The sequence below is a fragment of the Rosa rugosa genome, chromosome 2 (assembly GCF_958449725.1).
Source record: "Rosa rugosa chromosome 2, drRosRugo1.1, whole genome shotgun sequence".
NCBI classification, from domain to species: Eukaryota; Viridiplantae; Streptophyta; class Magnoliopsida; order Rosales; family Rosaceae; genus Rosa; species Rosa rugosa.
In genome coordinates, this window is record NC_084821.1 from 23,461,650 (window position 1) to 23,481,094 (window position 19,445).

At 37.6% G+C, this 19,445-nt stretch overlaps 2 protein-coding genes across 2 annotated transcripts; one reads left to right on the forward strand and one right to left on the reverse strand.

The window, feature by feature from the left end:
* Positions 1-8,938: 8,938 nt before the first annotated feature.
* On the forward strand, positions 8,939-12,682 carry LOC133729326 (uncharacterized). Its single transcript, XM_062156829.1, has 4 exons — positions 8,939-9,260; positions 9,449-10,432; positions 11,831-11,878; positions 12,063-12,682. Exons 1-4 carry the CDS (start codon positions 9,072-9,074, stop codon positions 12,447-12,449), a joined length of 1,608 nt encoding a protein of 535 aa, XP_062012813.1. The 5' UTR covers positions 8,939-9,071; the 3' UTR covers positions 12,450-12,682.
* A 365-nt stretch (positions 12,683-13,047) lies between these two features.
* LOC133732413 (magnesium transporter MRS2-11, chloroplastic) lies at positions 13,048-19,213 on the reverse strand. The gene is made up of 14 exons (XM_062159955.1): positions 18,765-19,213; positions 18,586-18,658; positions 18,318-18,388; positions 18,005-18,090; positions 17,812-17,902; positions 16,014-16,082; positions 15,564-15,644; positions 15,305-15,470; positions 15,159-15,204; positions 14,972-15,052; positions 14,753-14,835; positions 13,997-14,040; positions 13,778-13,895; positions 13,048-13,591 (listed from the first exon to the last, which is right to left on the reverse strand). Exons 1-13 carry the CDS (start codon positions 19,149-19,151, stop codon positions 13,800-13,802), a joined length of 1,374 nt encoding a protein of 457 aa, XP_062015939.1. The 5' UTR covers positions 19,152-19,213; the 3' UTR covers positions 13,048-13,591; positions 13,778-13,799.
* Positions 19,214-19,445: the final 232 nt, after the last annotated feature.

The window sequence follows — 19,445 nt, forward strand, 5'->3', positions numbered from 1 at the left end:
TATGTTTGAATAAAAATTGTGATTTCTTTATGTTGATTTTTATGTTGCTTTTGTGAGATTGCTTAATTGATTTTGGATTATGGAAAACTTTTATATGTATGTGTTCTTTGATGGCCAACTTAGGATATATGCATGTAATTGGTGCTAGATTTAAGTAGTAAAGGCTTTGGACAAAAGTCGAAATCAATTAAGGAGGATTGCAAATAGATGGACTTTTTCATACTAGGTTGTGCACTTTGGTTGACATCCTTTCTTTGTTCTTCATGCATTGAATGTGTTCTTGATTAGCTAGTTTTCTAGACTATGATTGCATGTTCAATAGGTTTAATTTAGGTGCTTTCACTTAGATTAAATATTCAAGGAAAGTAAAATATGGGAAATCATTTGCTTCGAATGTTTCACATGGTCAACTTATTTCTCATGACATAGATAATCAACTATAGGAATTGTAATTGGATTTCATTCATATGACTGTAGTTTTGATCTTTGTTTCTTGTGTTCCACCCTTGTATATGTGTTTTTACACTTTCTTTATTTCATTTAATTTTAATTCCAATTCTATAATCTCAAAACCCCCCTTTTTTATATTAACTTGTATATATTTTTATTCTTTATTTTATTTTTGTACATAATACTTTTTACTTTATTATTTTAATTCTTTATTTGTTTTTTGACAATGACAGGTGTACCCTCAATCCCCGGAATAGAACGATCCCTATTTGCTTATACTACTAACGATGTTTTCAGGGTTAAATTATGCGCTTGCTTTGAGCGTATCAATTTTTGGCGCCGTTGCCGGGGATTGAAAAATCACTTGTTTTTGTTTATAATTGTTGTATATAAACTGTTTGATACTTAGTTTAAATTAACTAGGTTGTTTTTTTTATTGTTGAATACGAGTTTAATTGTGAGTTGTAAATTAAAGAAGGAATAGGTGAAGTCGTGTTTATTAATATTGGCCTAAACCCCTTATTGGTACCTAGTTCAGGTCCCTTAAGGTTGAGGGCGGCCTTTATTAACATTCATTGAACTGTCTAACACACTTAGGACCTTTTACATCCTAGTAAGAATATCCTATGTGAGATGGTGTCTAGGAAGGGGACAACGTTCATGACGGGTTTTTGAATCCAGAAGTGCTTATAAATGGGCTTAGCTCATGCCAAAATGGATTTTTCCTCTCGTGTTCACCCTCCCCTACCTGGCCATTTCAGTAAGGTTGCCCAACGGATGTAGGAGGGACTTTGTGTCTAGACGACTATACTTGGGCCGCACGTCCACTTGATTTACCGCTTGGAATTATATTTGATATCAATAATGTTTATAACAAAAGAAATACTTGTGCATACTCTTTACGTGTAAATTATTTTGTTGTTTCACACTTTATACTTGTAAAAATACTTTTTACGTTTTATACTCACTTGTGTACTTAACTTGTGTCTTATGTACAAAATACTTGTTAATTATACTTGTAGTTTGTAATTCATAGTTACTTGTTTATTTTTTTTGTATTTCTTTGTTAATATTAAGTTACTAACTTTATTTAATGTAGGTACCGTCTGGCTGCAAGACGTAAAATACAAGCGCTGCTTGGGAGGCAGCCCAATTCAGAATATAATCAGATTTGCTTTCTCTTCCCCTTTTACTCCTCCATTTTCTTTTTGTTTTAGTAGTTATTTTCGTAAATTCCATCCCTATATGCTTACTTATTTCATTGCATGCTTTTAATTGATTACATTGAGGATAATGCAATATTTAAGTGTGGGGGAAAGGATTTATATTTTTGTCTTTCATTTTGAATCCTATAAATATTTTTGTCTTTCATTTTGTGTCCTATAAATATTTTTGAGTCCTATATTTTTTAATAATAATAAAAAAAAAAATAAAAAAAAAATAAAAATAAAAATAAAAATAAAATAAAATGCATTCATTCAGTCTTATTAAATTCAGCTTTTTACAAAAAAAAAAAAAATAATAATAAAAAAAAAAATTTAAAAAAAAAAATAATAATAATAAAAAAAAAAAAATGCATTCATTCAGTCTTATTAATTTCAGCTATTTACAAAAAAAAAAAAAATAATAATAATAATAATAATAATAATAAAAATAATAATAATAATAATAATAATACTCTATACTAAGCCATGTTTGCATCTCTGTAGGAGTTGAGGCTGAGCTCAAGGGAAATGTGAGAGCCACCGCCATAACCGCTACCTCCCTCGGAAGTAGTCTTCATGATGCCCAAGATGTCCTCACCATGCATGGGGAACAATGGAAGAGTTTCAATCTCCTGGTGATCTCCTCCTCGTTGTTGCAGGGATGTTTGTCCTCCTGTTGTGCCAAAAGAGTTGTACTGGTATTAGTGTTGAAGTGTGAGGAAGAATATGAAACAAAATTTAAATCAAGAAATCCTTCATTACCAGTAGAATCGGTGGAACCAAAGTTGAGATTAATGGATCTACCATCATCAGTAGAACTAGTGGACCCAAAATTGATGTCAATGGATCCACCAGCTGGCCCAAAATTGATGTCGATGGATCCACCAGCACCAGTAGAACCAGTGGACCCAAAATTGAGATCAATGGATCCACCAGTACCAGGAGAACTAGTTCCCATGGGCACTTGAGCAGCCTGATTGCACCTCTTCATCTGCTTCTCTCGAGCCCTGACATTCTGGAACCAAAAATAAATGTTCTTGCCCTCAACATGTCCATACTGGTTCAGCTGGAGACAGATCTCGTGAATATGCTCTGTAGTTGGGCGCTTAACTCCCTTGTCGTAGTAAAGATCCTTGAGGATCCTTATTTGATCTGGAGTAGGAACCCACCTGGCACGGCTTCGCCAGAAATCTGTGTTGGCACTACTCCCGGCTGCTTGGTTGTTTCCTCCATCCTCGATTTGTTGCTGGGTTTGTAGCTCCATCAGTTGCAGAGTTCGTGGTTCCATGGTGATGGGTTGAGGGGATGTGAAGATCGAAGAGTAAAGTTGTCAAGTGTTTGAAGGAGTTGTTGTTAAAGGGATTAAGGATGATGATGGTGTGTTGGAGATCTGAAAGTTCAGAGGAAAGATGGGATTGAATCAACTAGATGGGAGAGAAGATCAGAAGAGAAGGATTGAATCGAAGAAGAAATATTTTGAGTTTTGAAAGAAGAGGAAAAGCTGAAGAGTTGGGAGAGAGGGGCTGGAACTCAGGAGAGATTTTCGTTCCTTTGGAGTGAACAGTTGCGCCCTCAGAATGCACCTATTTATAGAGCGAGGTGAGTAGATCTCCACCGTTGGATGGACGATTCCTGTGATTCATTCTACGCGTTGGATTAAAGTCGCCCTGAAACCCGGAAAAGTTGTTGGCGCGTGGAGAGCGTGTAAGGGGACCGAGGGAATCTCGAGGCGCTGTGGCAGACAGCTGTAGCCGAAAGCAGATTTGACTGCCGTAAATCACGGAAGGGATAAGCCGTGACACAAGTGGGCCGTACTTGGGCCTGTCTCGGATCAAGGCATCACTGTAGCTGTGGGTGGAGGCCTGATGGGCCGAGTTTCTGAAACAGTTTTGGATGAGTTGGGCCGGATTTCTGTAACAGTTTTGGATACGTTGGGCCGAGTTTCTGAAACAGTCTTGGATGTTTTGTGCCGAATTGTTGAAACAGTTGAAACAGTTGGTTTAAATAAAAGGATTGGTATGGATAATAACGTGAGCAGCCGTGCTCGAGTGGTTGAGTGTAAAGTTCGTGTACAAGAGGTCTGAGGTTCGAACCTCGCCTCTCGTTTATTTTTATTATGTTCGTTTATGACATAATAAGTATAAAATTTGTACACATTATATTAAGCACAGCTTGTGCTCCAGTGGTTGGGGACAAAGGTTTCGTGTAGCAGGTTAAGGTTTCGAACCTTGCCTCCCCCGTTTTTTTATTTTATTTATGTCACTCCATCAGAACCCTCCTCCGAAGGCTGAAACCAGCAAGAAGGCTGCCACTCGCCCGCATACCGCTCCTCCAAAGGAGTAAATGGAGGTACAAGTCTAGGCTGAAAGACTTTAAACATTAAGCGCTGCATGGGAGACAACCCATTTCAACCGTAGCTGTGGAGGAGCCATCAACGCAGATTTGCTCTCTTAAACTCTATCTCCTCTATTACTATTTTCTGATTGTATCTTTGTTATTTGCGTTTTTAGTTTTTGTTTTTAGGTTTTCTTGAGTTAATCATTCCATTCACATGATAATTGTTCATTGCATGCTCTAACTTGTTTAACATTGAGGACAATGTATGATTTAAGTGTGGGGGGAAGGATTAATGCTTGTAGTTAGTTTTTGTCATAAAAAGAAAACAAAACAAAAAAATCGAAAAATGTCAGAAATATAAAAAATTTCGTTGCTTTTGTTTTTGTTTTGAGTCTTAGGATGCCTTTCAACTGTCTGGGATGATTCTATATCTCTGAAATCATGACTAAAAGAGGATCACAACATTGAGATGATTTTAAACATGGTATTCTTTGGTTAATTGAGATATATGAAAAATGTGTGCCTTGTAGTGGATATGGATTGCATGACCTTGGTACAGAATATGAGCATGTTAAGATGAGTTGTGATTCATAAAGCCATGTGAGATAATTGAACCATGTCCCTTTTTCTTGGAGTGAAATGAAAAATATATTCTTAATTTCTTGGCGATGTTTTGATGATCTCATTATTCTTTCATCTTGATTGACTGCTTGCCATAGATTAAGTTTAATGGACTAGAGAATGCTAGAATTCGCTCTTGTGCTTGTTGAGACGTGATATCAATACATGGCCCTGATTCTGGAAGGGATAGAGGTTCTCTAGGAATTACCACCATTGCCAAATAAACTTGTGTCCCCATTTGTGCCCGTCGTGGGACCCCCCTAGATAAGCCCCTTTGAGCCTACTTTGAGCCTTTTCGTTCATCACCCTTAAAATCCTTAACCATGAAGCTTAGTATAGTTACAACCCTACCCTTTGTTCTAAGGACTTAGTGGAGCTATCTTTTGAGACATACTACATGGGTTTGGTGCTAAGGATGAAGATTGAGAAGAGGTGAAAGTTCAAGTGTGGGGATAGACTTGTCCATAAAGAAAAAGATATGTTGAAGCCGTGAAAAATGAAAAGAAAAGAGAAAAATTGTGTACGGCTAAAAAGAAAAAAAAAAATATATATATATATATGTTTATGGACTTTCATCCCCCATACTTAGTGATTTTGGAGTTTGCTTTGAATTGAAGGCCCACTACAGAAAAATTTGGCCTTTGTCCATTTCACTAGAGTTCAAGGGAAGTTTATATTGAAGATTGGGCCCAACATGAAGACATTTGGCCCTCTTATATTACCTCTATGGGGAAGTGACGTTTTTGCAATGCCTTGGTGAAATATTTCGAGATCTATACATTCATATGAGCTCTACTAGGTTTTTAGGACACTTTGATAATCCTTACCTTTCATTTCTTTAAACCTTGAGCCTTAGCCCCATTACAACCTTTGAGAGGACCTTCTTGATCCTTAAGATGGGACAGCCTTTGATGTGGAGATGAGTTACAAGAGTTGAACCTATGGCTTGGGTCCATTCGTGCAAGTAGTTGATATCCTTCATGAGATCTTTTGAAAAAAAAAAATTATATTCACAAAGTGCTTTTCGTTTCTTATATATGTGAGCTATTTGACTGCCTTAAAATATGTTCTCTCACATATAAATGAGTGATTATAAGCTTTTAAGCATTGCCTTGATCTGAGAGAAGAAAAAGTGGATATACCTTGTGAGGATATGAATCATACTTGTCTGAAGCATGCTAAGCTAAACCCCAATCACCATTATTACAACCAAGTCCTACTTGTGTATGTGTGGATCATATGTTTTAATTAACTCTCGAATGCTTAACATTGATTCTTGGTTGAGTGCTAATCTTGGTGTTGTGAAAGTAAGACATTTCTGAGACAATATGTTAAAGGGCAATAGAGGTCTTTGTGATGTCAACATCTTGGTCTTTGTCTTTGAATTTACTCTTTTATGTGTGACGTTTTTTTTTTTTCTTTGTGTTTTGCTTTGTGTTTTACGTTTTTGGTTTCTTTGAGTCTTTGTGTTTTTGTTTCCATACTTAGTCATTTTTTTCGTTGGTTTCTTTGTTTTGTGTCATAGTCTTTTTGGTTTGTTAGTTTTTGATTTTGCTAAGGGACTAGCAAAAGCTAAGTGTGGGGGAATTTGATAGGAGCATTTTAATGTGGTATTTTAATAGTTAATTCCTCACATTTTGCTTAGTTAATTCCTTAACGAATCGATTTTTAACTCAATTTCTATTTTCTTAGGTACATTGGAGTAAATGATGGTGAAATGAGCATTAGGTCCACACTTACCTATAAATGGTGGAGAAAAATGGAAATGTACTAAAATGTCAATTTTACACATTTTCCTACTCCGGCTAGGAGAAACCAAGCCAAGCAAGGAAGAAGGAGCGGCCGCCGGACCAAATGAACTTCAAATGAGCTGAAACTTTCCAGATCCATTCTAGACAGCCCAAGGATCATTTCTTATGAAGAGTGCAAGAACTTTTGTTGAGTGGAAGGCCTTCAAACAATCAGCCCAATTTTCTACAGAAGCAAAACTGGAAAACTGGACCTGTAAGAGGTCCAGCAGCATTTTCGGCCCAACCACATGGAATAAAAATCTGAAATTTTACCAGGGTGATCTACACTCATAATGGAACATTTTTTATGAAGAGGTCATAGTGAAATTGGGAATGCTTGTTGGAGAAATAATTGAAGGAATAAAGGGGCAGAAACTGATCTAAAAAACAGCTCAACATCACATGTTCATGTTTCCTACCCACATGAAGAAAGCTAGATGCTTTTCTCTTTTTCCTTGGATATATTTTTCTGCTCCAATAGATCATCATCACTTCCATACTTCTGCACATTCATGCCTTGCTTTCATTTCATCATTACTCCATCTTTTCCATATTTTACAAACCACTTTCATTATTTTTCTTCCATTTATCATTTCACTCTTCTTTTTCTTCCCTATATAAACACCTTCTCCTCTCACTCTAAATAGATTCCTTCATCCATTTCATCTTCTTTGTCTCTCCATTTCCATTCCATTTTTCTCTCCATTCTCTAGTTGCAAAATTCTGCGTTTTCAAGTAAGAAGAAGAAGAAGAAGAAGGAGCCGGGAATATCATATCCTCCATCGTCCACCTTGAAGGCTTGCTTCCAAGATTCAAGATTTCAACGTTTCAAGCACTCCATCTCCATCTCCAACTCACGGTGTAATTCATTCTTTTTCCTTATTTAATTTCGTAGGAATTTGTTTCTAGTTAACAATAACATTAAGGGCAAAGTTTAAGCCCAATTTCTATGTTTGAATAAAAATTGTGATTTCTTTATGTTGATTTTTATGTTGCTTTTGTGAGATTGCTTAATTGATTTTGGATTATGGAAAACTTTTATATGTATGTGTTCTTTGATGGCCAACTTAGGATATATGCATGTAATTGGTGCTAGATTTAAGTAGTAAAGGCTTTGGACAAAAGTCGAAATCAATTAAGGAGGATTGCAAATAGATGGACTTTTTCATACTAGGTTGTGCACTTTGGTTGACATCCTTTCTTTGTTCTTCATGCATTGAATGTGTTCTTGATTAGCTAGTTTTCTAGACTATGATTGCATGTTCAATAGGTTTAATTTAGGTGCTTTCACTTAGATTAAATATTCAAGGAAAGTAAAATATGGGAAATCATTTGCTTCGAATGTTTCACATGGTCAACTTATTTCTCATGACATAGATAATCAACTATAGGAATTGTAATTGGATTTCATTCATATGACTGTAGTTTTGATCTTTGTTTCTTGTGTTCCACCCTTGTATATGTGTTTTTACACTTTCTTTATTTCATTTAATTTTAATTCCAATTCTATAATCTCAAAACCCCCCTTTTTTATATTAACTTGTATATATTTTTATTCTTTATTTTATTTTTGTACATAATACTTTTTACTTTATTATTTTAATTCTTTATTTGTTTTTTGACAATGACAGGTGTACCCTCAATCCCCGGAATAGAACGATCCCTATTTGCTTATACCACTAACGATGTTTTCAGGGTTAAATTATGCGCTTGCTTTGAGCGTATCATCTCCCGACCCACAACTCGAATGGCCCAGCTACAACTCATCCCGACTACAAATGAGAAGCAAGGCACCACCCCAACAGAGACACTCCGAACCCAATGAACTCAATATCCAGAAAACAATGAAACTTAGATCCACAGCCTCGTTGTAAACCAAGGCCAGAACGCCACTGCCAATAAACAATAGACCGAAGCCCAACAATATCTCCCTTAACAAGAACAAAGTACGGAAGAACCAGAGTAAAGCACTAGGTGTTTCCATTCTATATGGCCAATGTATGGTTAATTTGTGTCCTAAACTCCTAAGAGCATTTCCAACAGCTTCCCTATAATTTCTCTATTATAGGGAAGCAAAAATTAAAATCTCCAAAAAAATTTATGCTCCAACTCCAACAGATTCCATAATTCTTCCCTAAAATTTTGCAGATTGCTGTAAATATAGGGAATTTTGTTTTCTCTCCCATCACTATCTCTATTTTAGAGATAATTATATGGAATCTGTTGAAGCAAAACAGCTAAGTTTTTCCCTAAAATGGAGAAAAATCAAGATATGGGGAAATTTTTTTTTTTTTTGGTCTGAGGATATAGAAAAGTTGTTGGAGTTGCTCTAATAAACACTACTATTTCATTAAAAACATAAAAAAGAGCCCTCAAACCTTCCCTCTAACAAAGTCTATACTAATTTCTGGACTGTAACCCTCCAACACAGCTGGATTCTGGCCTTAATCATTCACTTAATGAAGTTATGATTAGTTTGCCGGCCCTTAATTTGACCACTAATTAATTAGTACCTTTAAAGAAAAAAATAAAAAAAACCCGGGCATTACCTTTGTTTTGGGGGGTATTGCGATTGGGACAACTCCAAGTCTAAAATCCCAGTGCTTTACCGAACCCAACAAACCAGACCCCAAAACCTCACTAGGGTTTTCTCACTCTCCCAACTTCTATGGCCGACGATCGCGACGACCTCAGCGAATACTCGTCGGAGGACGAGGGCACCGAGGATTACAGGAAAGGAGGCTACCACGCCGTCCAGATTGGGGACTCCTTCAAAAATGGGCGCTACGTGGTTCAGACCAAGCTCGGCTGGGGTCACTTCTCCACCGTCTGGCTCGCTTGGGACACTCACACCTCGGTAAGCTCTGCAATTTACGATTTTCCCCTCTGTTTTGGCTCCTTACTAGTTTCGAAGAGTAGCTCTTAGTAATTTGTACTAGTTTTTTTATTTTATATATGGGTGTTTTCTTTGAGTGATTGTAGCTGGAAATTTTAGTACATTTTGATTGTTGCAATAGTTAATTGGATAGTTCATTATGTGTATAGCGTTATGTTGCATTGAAGATTCAAAAGAGTGCTCGGATGTACACCGAAGCAGCAATGGATGAGATTAAGATTCTTAATCAGATTGCCGAGGGAGACCCCGGTGACAACAAGTTTGTTGTGAAGCTTTTGGATCATTTTAAGCATTTAGGTCCGAATGGGCAGCATGTCTGTATGGTTTTCGAGTACCTTGGGGATAATCTTTTGACTGTTATTAAGTATAGTGATTACCGAGGGACGCCGTTGCACATGGTTAAAGAGATTGCATTTCATATATTGGTGGGTTTGGATTACTTGCATCGTCAGCTTTCGATCATACACACGGATTTGAAGCCAGAGAATGTGTTGCTTCTGTCGATGATTGATCCGTCTAAAGATCCGCGGAAGTCAGGTGTTCCTCTTGTCCTTCCAACCGGAAAAGATAAGACTGTGACGGTTTCTGGGGCTTCGAAAGATATTAAGAAGTCAAATGGGGATCTCACCAAGAATCAGAAAAAGAAGATTCGGAAAAAGGCTAAGAAGGCAACTCAGGGTTGTGGAGGGACGGAAACCTCTGAGGATGCTGAGGCAGACTCCACCATAGTTATTCCAGATGATTCTACTAATGAAATGAAATCAAATGGGAATGCTGTGGAAGAACAAGTGAAGAATTCTGTGGTTAAAGATGAATCAACTACTGGTGAAGAAGTAAAAGACAATCACCAAGAAAATAAGGATCAGAAAAGACCAGACCCTTCAACAAGGAAGAAGCTGATGGCAGCCGCTGACCTCAAATGCAAATTGGTTGATTTTGGAAGTGCTTGTTGGACATATAAACAATTCACAAGTGATATTCAGACAAGGCAGTACAGATGCCCAGAAGTTATCCTTGGAGATAAATACTCAACTCTAGCAGATATGTGGTCATTTGCTTGTGTTTGCTTTGAGCTAGCCACCGGTGATGTTCTTTTTGATCCACACAGCGGTGACAAATATGACAAAGATGAGGTAAGTGCAGTTTCTTGATCATGTCCTTTATAATTGTTAAAGAAATTTTGACCGTCTGCGGTACTTCATTGCCTGATTGTTCTGATCTCATATTTTGTGGATACTGAAATTTTTCTGAATATACGTCAGATACACACGCGACTATGTATATATTTAAACAGCCACCAATATTTTAGTTTTCATAATGGTTAACTTTATGCGTGTTGCTATTGTCTCATTATCTGTGTTCGGATGTTCATAATCTCCATAGCTCACACAATTAAATGACATCCAATGGTTATTCTATTTGAACCCTGAATTTATCAACTTACCCGCCTTTTTTTTATTTTTTATTTAGCATTTGTATTTTATTACGTTGCATATTCATGTAATTACACATATTTAGTTATACTTTTAATGACTTAAACGTAAAGCCAGGGTGGTAGCAGTGCCACCAAGCTCTGGAATCTTGCAAGGAAAATGACCAACTGAGTGAGTGGGGTAGAGATGGAAAAAAAAAAAAAACTGTATACCTGCCAGCGACCATCAATCTCCCATTTTCCTCCTCATAGGGTGGAAGAGAGGGAGGAGGGAAGGAAGTTGATAGTTGTGGATACCCAATGGGCACTTTTGTCATCTTTGTGTGGAGAGATGTAGGGGAGATAAGAGATGAATTTTATCGTTATTTAGATGGTGAAGTGGGGTTAAGTATTTTAAGATAAAGATGGGGCAGATTGTGGAACTTTGGCGTTTCAAATTGGAACAACCCTTAATTCAAACAGTACATGGAATAATAAAACCTACACCTACACCTTATGGTGAATCTTTCTGTATGTCATATGGTTCTTGATCATTATTGCATCACTGGATTTACCTGCTTCCCACCTAATGTAGTTCCAGAATTGCAGTTACAAGTATACAATTGTCTTTTTTAGTTCATCTCCCTGTCAGATGACTTGCATTCTTTATGTTAGGCTGGTATGAGCCTGGTGCTATTAGAAGTTATTATTGTTATATTGATTTTCTCTCTTTCTGTACATTCTCTTAAGTGGTATTGTCTGATTTTTTTATTTTTATTTTATTTTTTTGGTTGATAAAATCATAAGCACCATCAAACTAATATAACTTCTTTTATGCCGAGTTATTACTAATATGTTTGGGTATTAAATCAATAGTTACTTTGATGGGGCAGTGTCCTGATTGATTCTAGAATGAAGGGACTGGACTGTAGTTTATGATGATTTGGAATCCTTGTTATCTGATATATCTTTTCTCTTCAAACAAACCGTTCAGGATGACGTTGAAATTGTTCTTGTAATTTTGAGCATGCTTATAAAGATTCATAAATGACGCCTTGTTTTCGTTTATGCACCCTGTCATAATTCAAGTTCCATGGATTGACTATTTTAAACTTTGCAGGACCACCTGGCATTGATGATGGAACTTCTAGGAAAAATTCCGAAAAAGGTGAGAGCACAATACTTGGCTCTTTGAAAGAAATGATATTCATATGGAATACTTGCACTGCTATTCTTTTTTTATTATTTTTATTTTTCATGCAAATCAAGAATCAGATGTCCCAAAAAGTAGTATGAGATTTCATTATTTGCCAGTAAGACTGGGTAAATTTTCATAATAATTTTTTGTCCAGATTGCATTAGGTGGTCGCCATTCCCGAGACTTCTTTAACCGATCTGGGGATTTGAAACATATCCGGCAATTGCGTTTCTGGCCTCTTAATAAGGTTCTAATGGAGAAGTACAATTTCAGTGAGCAAGATGCAAATGACATGACTAACTTTCTAGTTCCCATACTTGATTATGTCCCTGAAAAGAGGCCAACAGCTGCCCAGTGCCTCAGCCATCCATGGATAAATGCAGGTCCTCGGCTTCTTGAGCCTTCCATGGCTGGAAATGGGAGTATTTCGGAGATGAGGGAGAAGGATGAGGTGGAAGCATTGGTGGTTGGAATGGAGGATATAGCGATTGATGACTCTTCAAAACCTGTTAAAGAATCCCAACGTGTACCAAATTCTTGACAACAGGCATAACAGGTGGATTCAGGTGTTATACTATGTTGTTTTCTTGCCACTTGTTTTCTTTTTCCAGCATAGAGTTTTCTTTGCTTTCCACAGTTCATTTTTTTTGCCCCGGTGATGTGTATCTTTTATCAATGCTAACCAGTTGTAATGCAAATTGTCTGCGCAGTTTTGGAACACACACCTAATCATTGTTTGTTCTTTGCAAGAGTTCACTTATTTTACTTTTTGTTCGCCAGGTTTGTTTGATTGTACATTTTACCAGTTCGAAAATGTTGCCATGTAATGGTGACTTGTTTCTTTATTCTCTGGCAGAGCTTTACTCATTTCACATCTTCCGATGGCTCTTACAGTCTCACCTTGGCATCACTTCTAATTTCTCTTTTTCAGGAATGCCATATGTATATGCCAAAAGGAAAGAGGGATATTAGAATTAGGAAACAGGAGCAGAATGATCTTAAAGTAATACTGGCAAGATAATCTTTCGCAAAAATAAAAATTAGAAAAACTGTAATCTAGAGTAATTAGAAGAGGAGTGATTTTCAGACTCAGACATTTCTACACGCTTCTCAAAGTGCAAGTGAAAAATGAAACAAGGTAACACTGAAAATCACCCCCAAATAAAAAAAATAAAGAAACAAACTGGAGGTTCTCTTCTATTACTGGAGGTTTGTAGTATTTAAAAAAAAAAAAAAAAAAAAAGAACTTGCCTCTAAGGCCTCATTCCAAAGTTTCTTTAATTCTGTTCATAACGTATTCCATCTTTACAAGAGCAGATGATATTATTTGTTACACCGCGGCCAAAGCTGAAGGCAAAGTCCACACATGAGTTAAGACTTCTAATACAGAGCAAATTATTACTTCAAGAATGAAATTTGTTCAACTTCTGAACTGCTTTCAAGAATACGCTCCAGCTTTCATCGTGGCCCAAATATACAGGGCTACAAGTACTTGTTGTCTAGAAAGTAGAACAGGACGCTTGTTGCGTATAGATATTCAAGCCAAGTGGCTAAGTCTAAATAATTTGCTTGTGTTGACAGGCTGCCATACTGAGTACGCGTTCATAAGAATTATAGTGCACAGAGAACTTGGTACCATCCCAATTTCGTTGGCAGAAGAATGTTTTTGACCTCTGAATTTACCTGTAAAATGGATGAGATGTCATTTAAGTTATACATCAATCCCTTTGATTTTAGTTGGAAGTTTCAGGACCAACACACTCCAGACTCCAAAGTAACAAAATTCACCATTGCATACCAAGTTTCACAAGGTACAATCATACAACCAAAAGATTCAGCAATTCTAAATTCAAAAAGTTTTACTTTTACCTGTTTTTGAATCCCTTTCTAGTTACAATATTTTTCGCGTCTTGAGATATGAATACATTAGATAAAATCCCACAACAGCACCAACAATTATCCCAGCTGTCGTAAACCAAAATGCGAACTGCACCAAGTCAAGCAATAAGAACACTGTGCACATTAGCTTCATAAACTAAATGAGAATGTAGGTGAATTGCATCAAGTTGGCTTCAGCAAGTAACATACCACATGTTCTTCAAGATAGGATCTTAAGTTCATGCCAAATATACCTGCAATTTGAAAGAAAACAAAAGACTTGACATAGCCCCATAACGGAGTACCAATAATATCGACTTAGAATTCAAAAGACAAATTTGGTGGTGAATAAAACTGGACTACTTCAAGAATTCAACCTTAATTATTGTAGTGATGATGAAAGGTTGTAACTGTGATGTACCGAACCTTAATAGGATTTCAAAACCTAATATGCATGTTTTAATTTTCATCCATCTTCTAGCTATTTGGTTATTTCCATTTGTAAGTTCAAAAGATGGACAACGTGCCTAAATTCCTACAAGAGAGATAATTTATGTCAAGAGATCTTTAGTACTATCTTTTATAGTTACTTAATCTTAATAAGTCATCTGTCATCTTGATCTTGTTATCAACTTATGCAAATGACATCTAGTTCACCACCCCAACCCCCACCCCCGCGGAGGCGCAGCCGCGCCGGACGTTGTAATTGATTGAAACTTGAGGAGATCATAAGATATATAGATAGATAGTTATAGATATATCTAGCTATGGGGTGGCTAAAGTGGTTTTGCTATCTAGCTAAGCATACCTACTTATCATGGAGATTAAAGTACATGGCAAGTTCCTAGATGGTAAGATGATGTGCCAGACTATAAAACCTCATACACATTGGTAAAGAAACCACTTGCAGAAGTATTACATATGACTGAAGCATTAAATATACATATTAACAGGTTTAGGACATACCTGCAACCAGAGCACCCAGTGCCACACAAAAGGTACCAACCTGAAGGAGCAATTCCACTCTGCTAACCTCAAGCCTCCGAGAACTGATAAATGAAGTTAAAATTGGTGTTGACTGTGAGAAAAGTAAATCTGTAGACCAGGAACTAAACAACTTTTCTTTTCTTCTGTTCAGAGATTCTCTATATAACATGACAACACACAACAGAACAACATTCAAACCTCAAGTTAACAGCTATCGAATCTTCCATTTCTTTAGCAGAATCAAGAAGCCTTTCAGCCTGGCCATGGCAAGATTCACATCTGCAAATGCAACAGGCAAGTTCAACTTCCATGATGAACAACTATACCAGATGCTTTTTTTTTTTTTTTGTCTTTTCTCATCTGGTGGTGTATGGTCGGGACTAACCTTTGAAGATAATTTTCCAAAAGCATTTCAATTTCTTCCTCTTCTTCTGCATTTTATCAAAATAAAATATAATACTCCTTGACTGCTTATATTGTGCAATTGCAACAATTCTAAAGTAAATTAGAAGTACTACAACTTCAACGTACCCTCAGCAATCTGCTTCTCTAAAGGAACAGAGCATTCAACAACATCACTTCCCTTCCTGAGTATGCAGTTTCTTCCCATAATACATATACGGCGTATTTCTTCAGGGTCCTCCAAAAGATCAAACAACATTTGTCTAAGGGCCCCTGCCCTTGAACCCAATTCAACCTGTATTAAAAAAAAGAAAAAAGAAGTGTAAGATTAGGGATTTCAATGCCACTAGAAACAGGTATACCACTTGAATCAGAACTGTTACTATACCAAGGTTTGCTTGCTGATACGAAGTTGCTCCAGTATGTCAGCTGTTAACTTGTTGGGCAAAACCGCTAGAATATTTTGAACCTAAACAAATTGAAGAAGTTAATCATATGTCCAGTGGAACCAGTGATTTTGCGGAGGGAAAGACGTCTATTATTGGCAAACTATAGACAGAAGTATTATATTGTTTGATCAACCTTTTCGTTTCTCTTTCCTATTTCTATGGCAATTCTAATGAAACAATTCTGTGAAGCATTTTTCACCAACGTATCCACAATACTATAACGAGTAGATTCCATAGAAAAAAGTACATGAAATGTTTAGAATTGTGAACCAAAAGATAGTTTGTTGTTGCGTTGCAAGTTTATACAAAGAGAAGATATAAGATTGAGTGAGATTTACATAGCCAAAATAGTATAAACTGTATAATACTCACTATGTTCTCATACTCACACGAGGTTCTAAATCCATTAATCTTCGTTCCAAGCGCTGTATTCTTGAGAGCAATGCTGCTTCAACAACCTGAAAGTACCACAAAGATCTTTACTGTTTCTCACTCTGATACTAAATTTTTGAGAATGAGAAGTCAAACACATAACATGAAATGACAAGGGGTTTATAAGGGATCATGCATATCTATTATATTAAGCAAACACCTTTTAGAATAATAAAATTTTGAACTTTCTATAATGCCCATGGTCGATGAATATGTAGAAGAAAAGCATTTTAAAAACAGGAAAAACTGTCATTTGCTACAAAACATGGAAGAAAAAAATTTATTAGAAAATCTCTTTTTATTCATTGTTTTTTTTTTTTTTTGAAAGGAAAACGACAAACTATATTAAGTGAAAATTGAGGAGTACATGGAGCGATGCACAAAACATCGAAAGAACGTAATAAACATAACGAGATGCACAAACGCATCTATAATGAAGGAAAAACAATAAAACATAATTAGATGCACAATCGCATCAAGAATAAAAGGTAACCAGGTAACCATGTGACTTAATGCCGTAAGGCATTGTTGCACTGCATATGTCACTGAAGCAGTGTAATTAGGAGAGTAACCGAAACTGTAACGGATGATAGGACCACCTAGGAGAGGCGATTCGCTCACCAAGCGATCGAAAGCGACCAAGGGTACCAATACCAGAACCTCGGATTTAGGCAGACGAACTCTTAAGAACCAGAACCAATACCAGAACAAAATGAGCAGCTGTTTCGGATTCAAAATCCGAATTAGGGAAACACCCGGGTCCCAAATGCGGATCCAAATCCGACCTGAATCCAAAATCAAGTCTGCCAAAGCAAACATGACCAACATCCTGGCCCAATTGAAACAGCCACAAAACCAAGCCCATACGAAAACACTCTAGGCACCCGAGCGGCTGGGCACCCTTCCTGAGCCACTCCTCCACGCCGCCGAGCCTCACAGCCGGGCCGCCGAGACAGACCGCCGCGCCTTCAAGGTAGCATGGCAGCGACTAACCCGAGAACACTGCAACCAGATGGCCTGATCGAGATGCCTCTCGTCGAACAAACCTGAACTCATTGCCTTTATCCACCAGAGGTCAAATCGCCGCCGCCGGAGATGGTCTGATCGCCGTGACTCCAACCAACGTCGAAACCACACGACATCAACCCTACTAGCCAGAGAGCATACCGGAAAAAGAGAGCCTGGATCCCAAATGCGATTTGGATCCACAGATCCGCAAAGGATTCTCCTTCTCGAACCTGCCGGAGGACGAGCAATATCACGCCAACCAGAAGGCGACCACAAAGCCCAGATCGAATCAATCTGAGGAGGAGTGAACGACCTCGCTTCAACACGGGTCGAGGACCTCGACTTCTGGAGAAGAGCAGAGAAAAAGGGGGAGACGGCCTGGACCGTGCTCGATAGCTGCGACACCAGGGGAAGTGCCGGAATTTTGCTCCATCGGAGATGGAGGAAGTTGCAGAGACGCGGCGGTCTCTCTAGGGTTCGGGCATAAGAGTAATGATCTTTTTATTCATTGTTAATTTACTATTACACATTTCCATAACAAAAAATGAAAAGCCAAATGGCACGCACGGAGTGTGTGTCAAGCGGCTAGTGGATAAAAAATACAAAATATTTTCTACTTTTCTTTTTGTTCAAATAGTAAAAAGAGCCACTATGTTGTGTAGTTAGAGAGTGAGACAGAGTGATAAAGAGAGGGAGAGAGATCAGATCAGGAAGTAGTGAAGAAATAAAGGTGATTGAAATACTAACCTCAAGTTCAAATGGCATAGATGGTCCTCCATTCATATTTTTGGGGTTCAGTCGAGGCAGCAGTGCTTCTATGAAAGCTTTTCCTCCTTTACTACACATGCAACAATTTTTCCAATTTTAGTTTCTTTGAACAGCCTAAGCAAAACGTGGAAGTCCTTAAATTAACTTTCACTGCTCGAAAGACAAAGCTCACCGGTTGTAGTCAAATATAAGGACACGCTCTTGCATTGCAATTGCACGTAATGACCCCAAATTTAACAGAAGAGCATGCTCGCGGACCTAGGAGGTGAATCGAAACTAGCTTGTAAATATGATATCAAAATTTTAAGGAAAGAAAAAACATTAGGCTTATAATAGCATCTATACTCAGGGAAAGAAATGACACCTATAGTTACAGAATGTTCACATCCCATGGCTAAATTTCGAATAGAAGGTGTGATAACACACAGCAGCATTACAACATACAAGAACTAGCATGAAATACTAAACTGAAGCCGGCATCATACCAGCAAAGAAGGCATCGAATTTGTCAAAAACAATGAAGGATCAACACTTCGGATATCACGTGGACGAAGACCTGAGGATCAAAAACACTCCGATGAAATACACAAAGAGAAAGAATCCACATCATGCTGCTACAAATTTTAATGGCAATGAACAATAAACAATGAACAATGAAACAAACCTTCATGAATAAGCGAATTCATATATATATATATAATTTTCCATAATTAACAGAAATTAAAATTATAGAGAAGGTTAAGTTTTACGCACCACTTGACTTCAGTAGCTGACGCCTGTTAATTTTTCTAATAGATATCGTCCCATTAGCCTTCACTTCTTCCACCTATAAACAATTAATAAATATTATCGGTTTACTAATTACATGCATCAGTGGACTAATTACGTGGATTAATCACACTAATACGAATTTTGCTTGCAACAGAACAGACCTCGTAGACCGGCTCGCGAATCCCGAGAGACAGAGAGTCACCGGTGAACGACGTCGTAACGTTCAACGATCCACCGGTCGCCGTCGACGCGGTCTTAACATTATCGCGATCTCCAGCTTCGTCGTCGGAGACGGTCTCCGGCTCGCCGAAGCGGTCCTCCTCGGTCGCGGATTTGAAGCACTTGGCTCTCGCCGACGAGAGCTTCGCCGGAGAGAACGCGGCGGAGACATCGGTAGTTCGCAGCGCAATCGGCGGCGGAGAAGACGGCGATTGGGAGTAGAAGAAGAGGTGAGAGGAAGAGGAAGAGGAAGAGGATGAAGAGTGAAGTGGGAGGTGGAAGAGGTGAGGGCATGGGGTGAGAGCCATTGGAGCTCTGGTTGTGATCATGGGGAGAAGGGAGTGCAGTTGGTTGGGCGGGGTTGGATCTAAGGAATGACAGGTGGATTGTTTAAGATATTTTGAATTATCCTCATTGGGTAAAAATTTTATTTCTTTTTTATTCGTTACGATTGGTGTTAGGTTTTCTGGTTATGAAATAATGGACTGTCAGTTCTTTTATTTTATTTTTTGATCCAACTCTGACGATTTGCAATAAAATTGGTCTCTCTAAAAACATATCTAAAGATACAAAAAAAAAAAAAAATCTAAAGATAAAAAAAAAAAAAAAGGAAGATAAGGTTT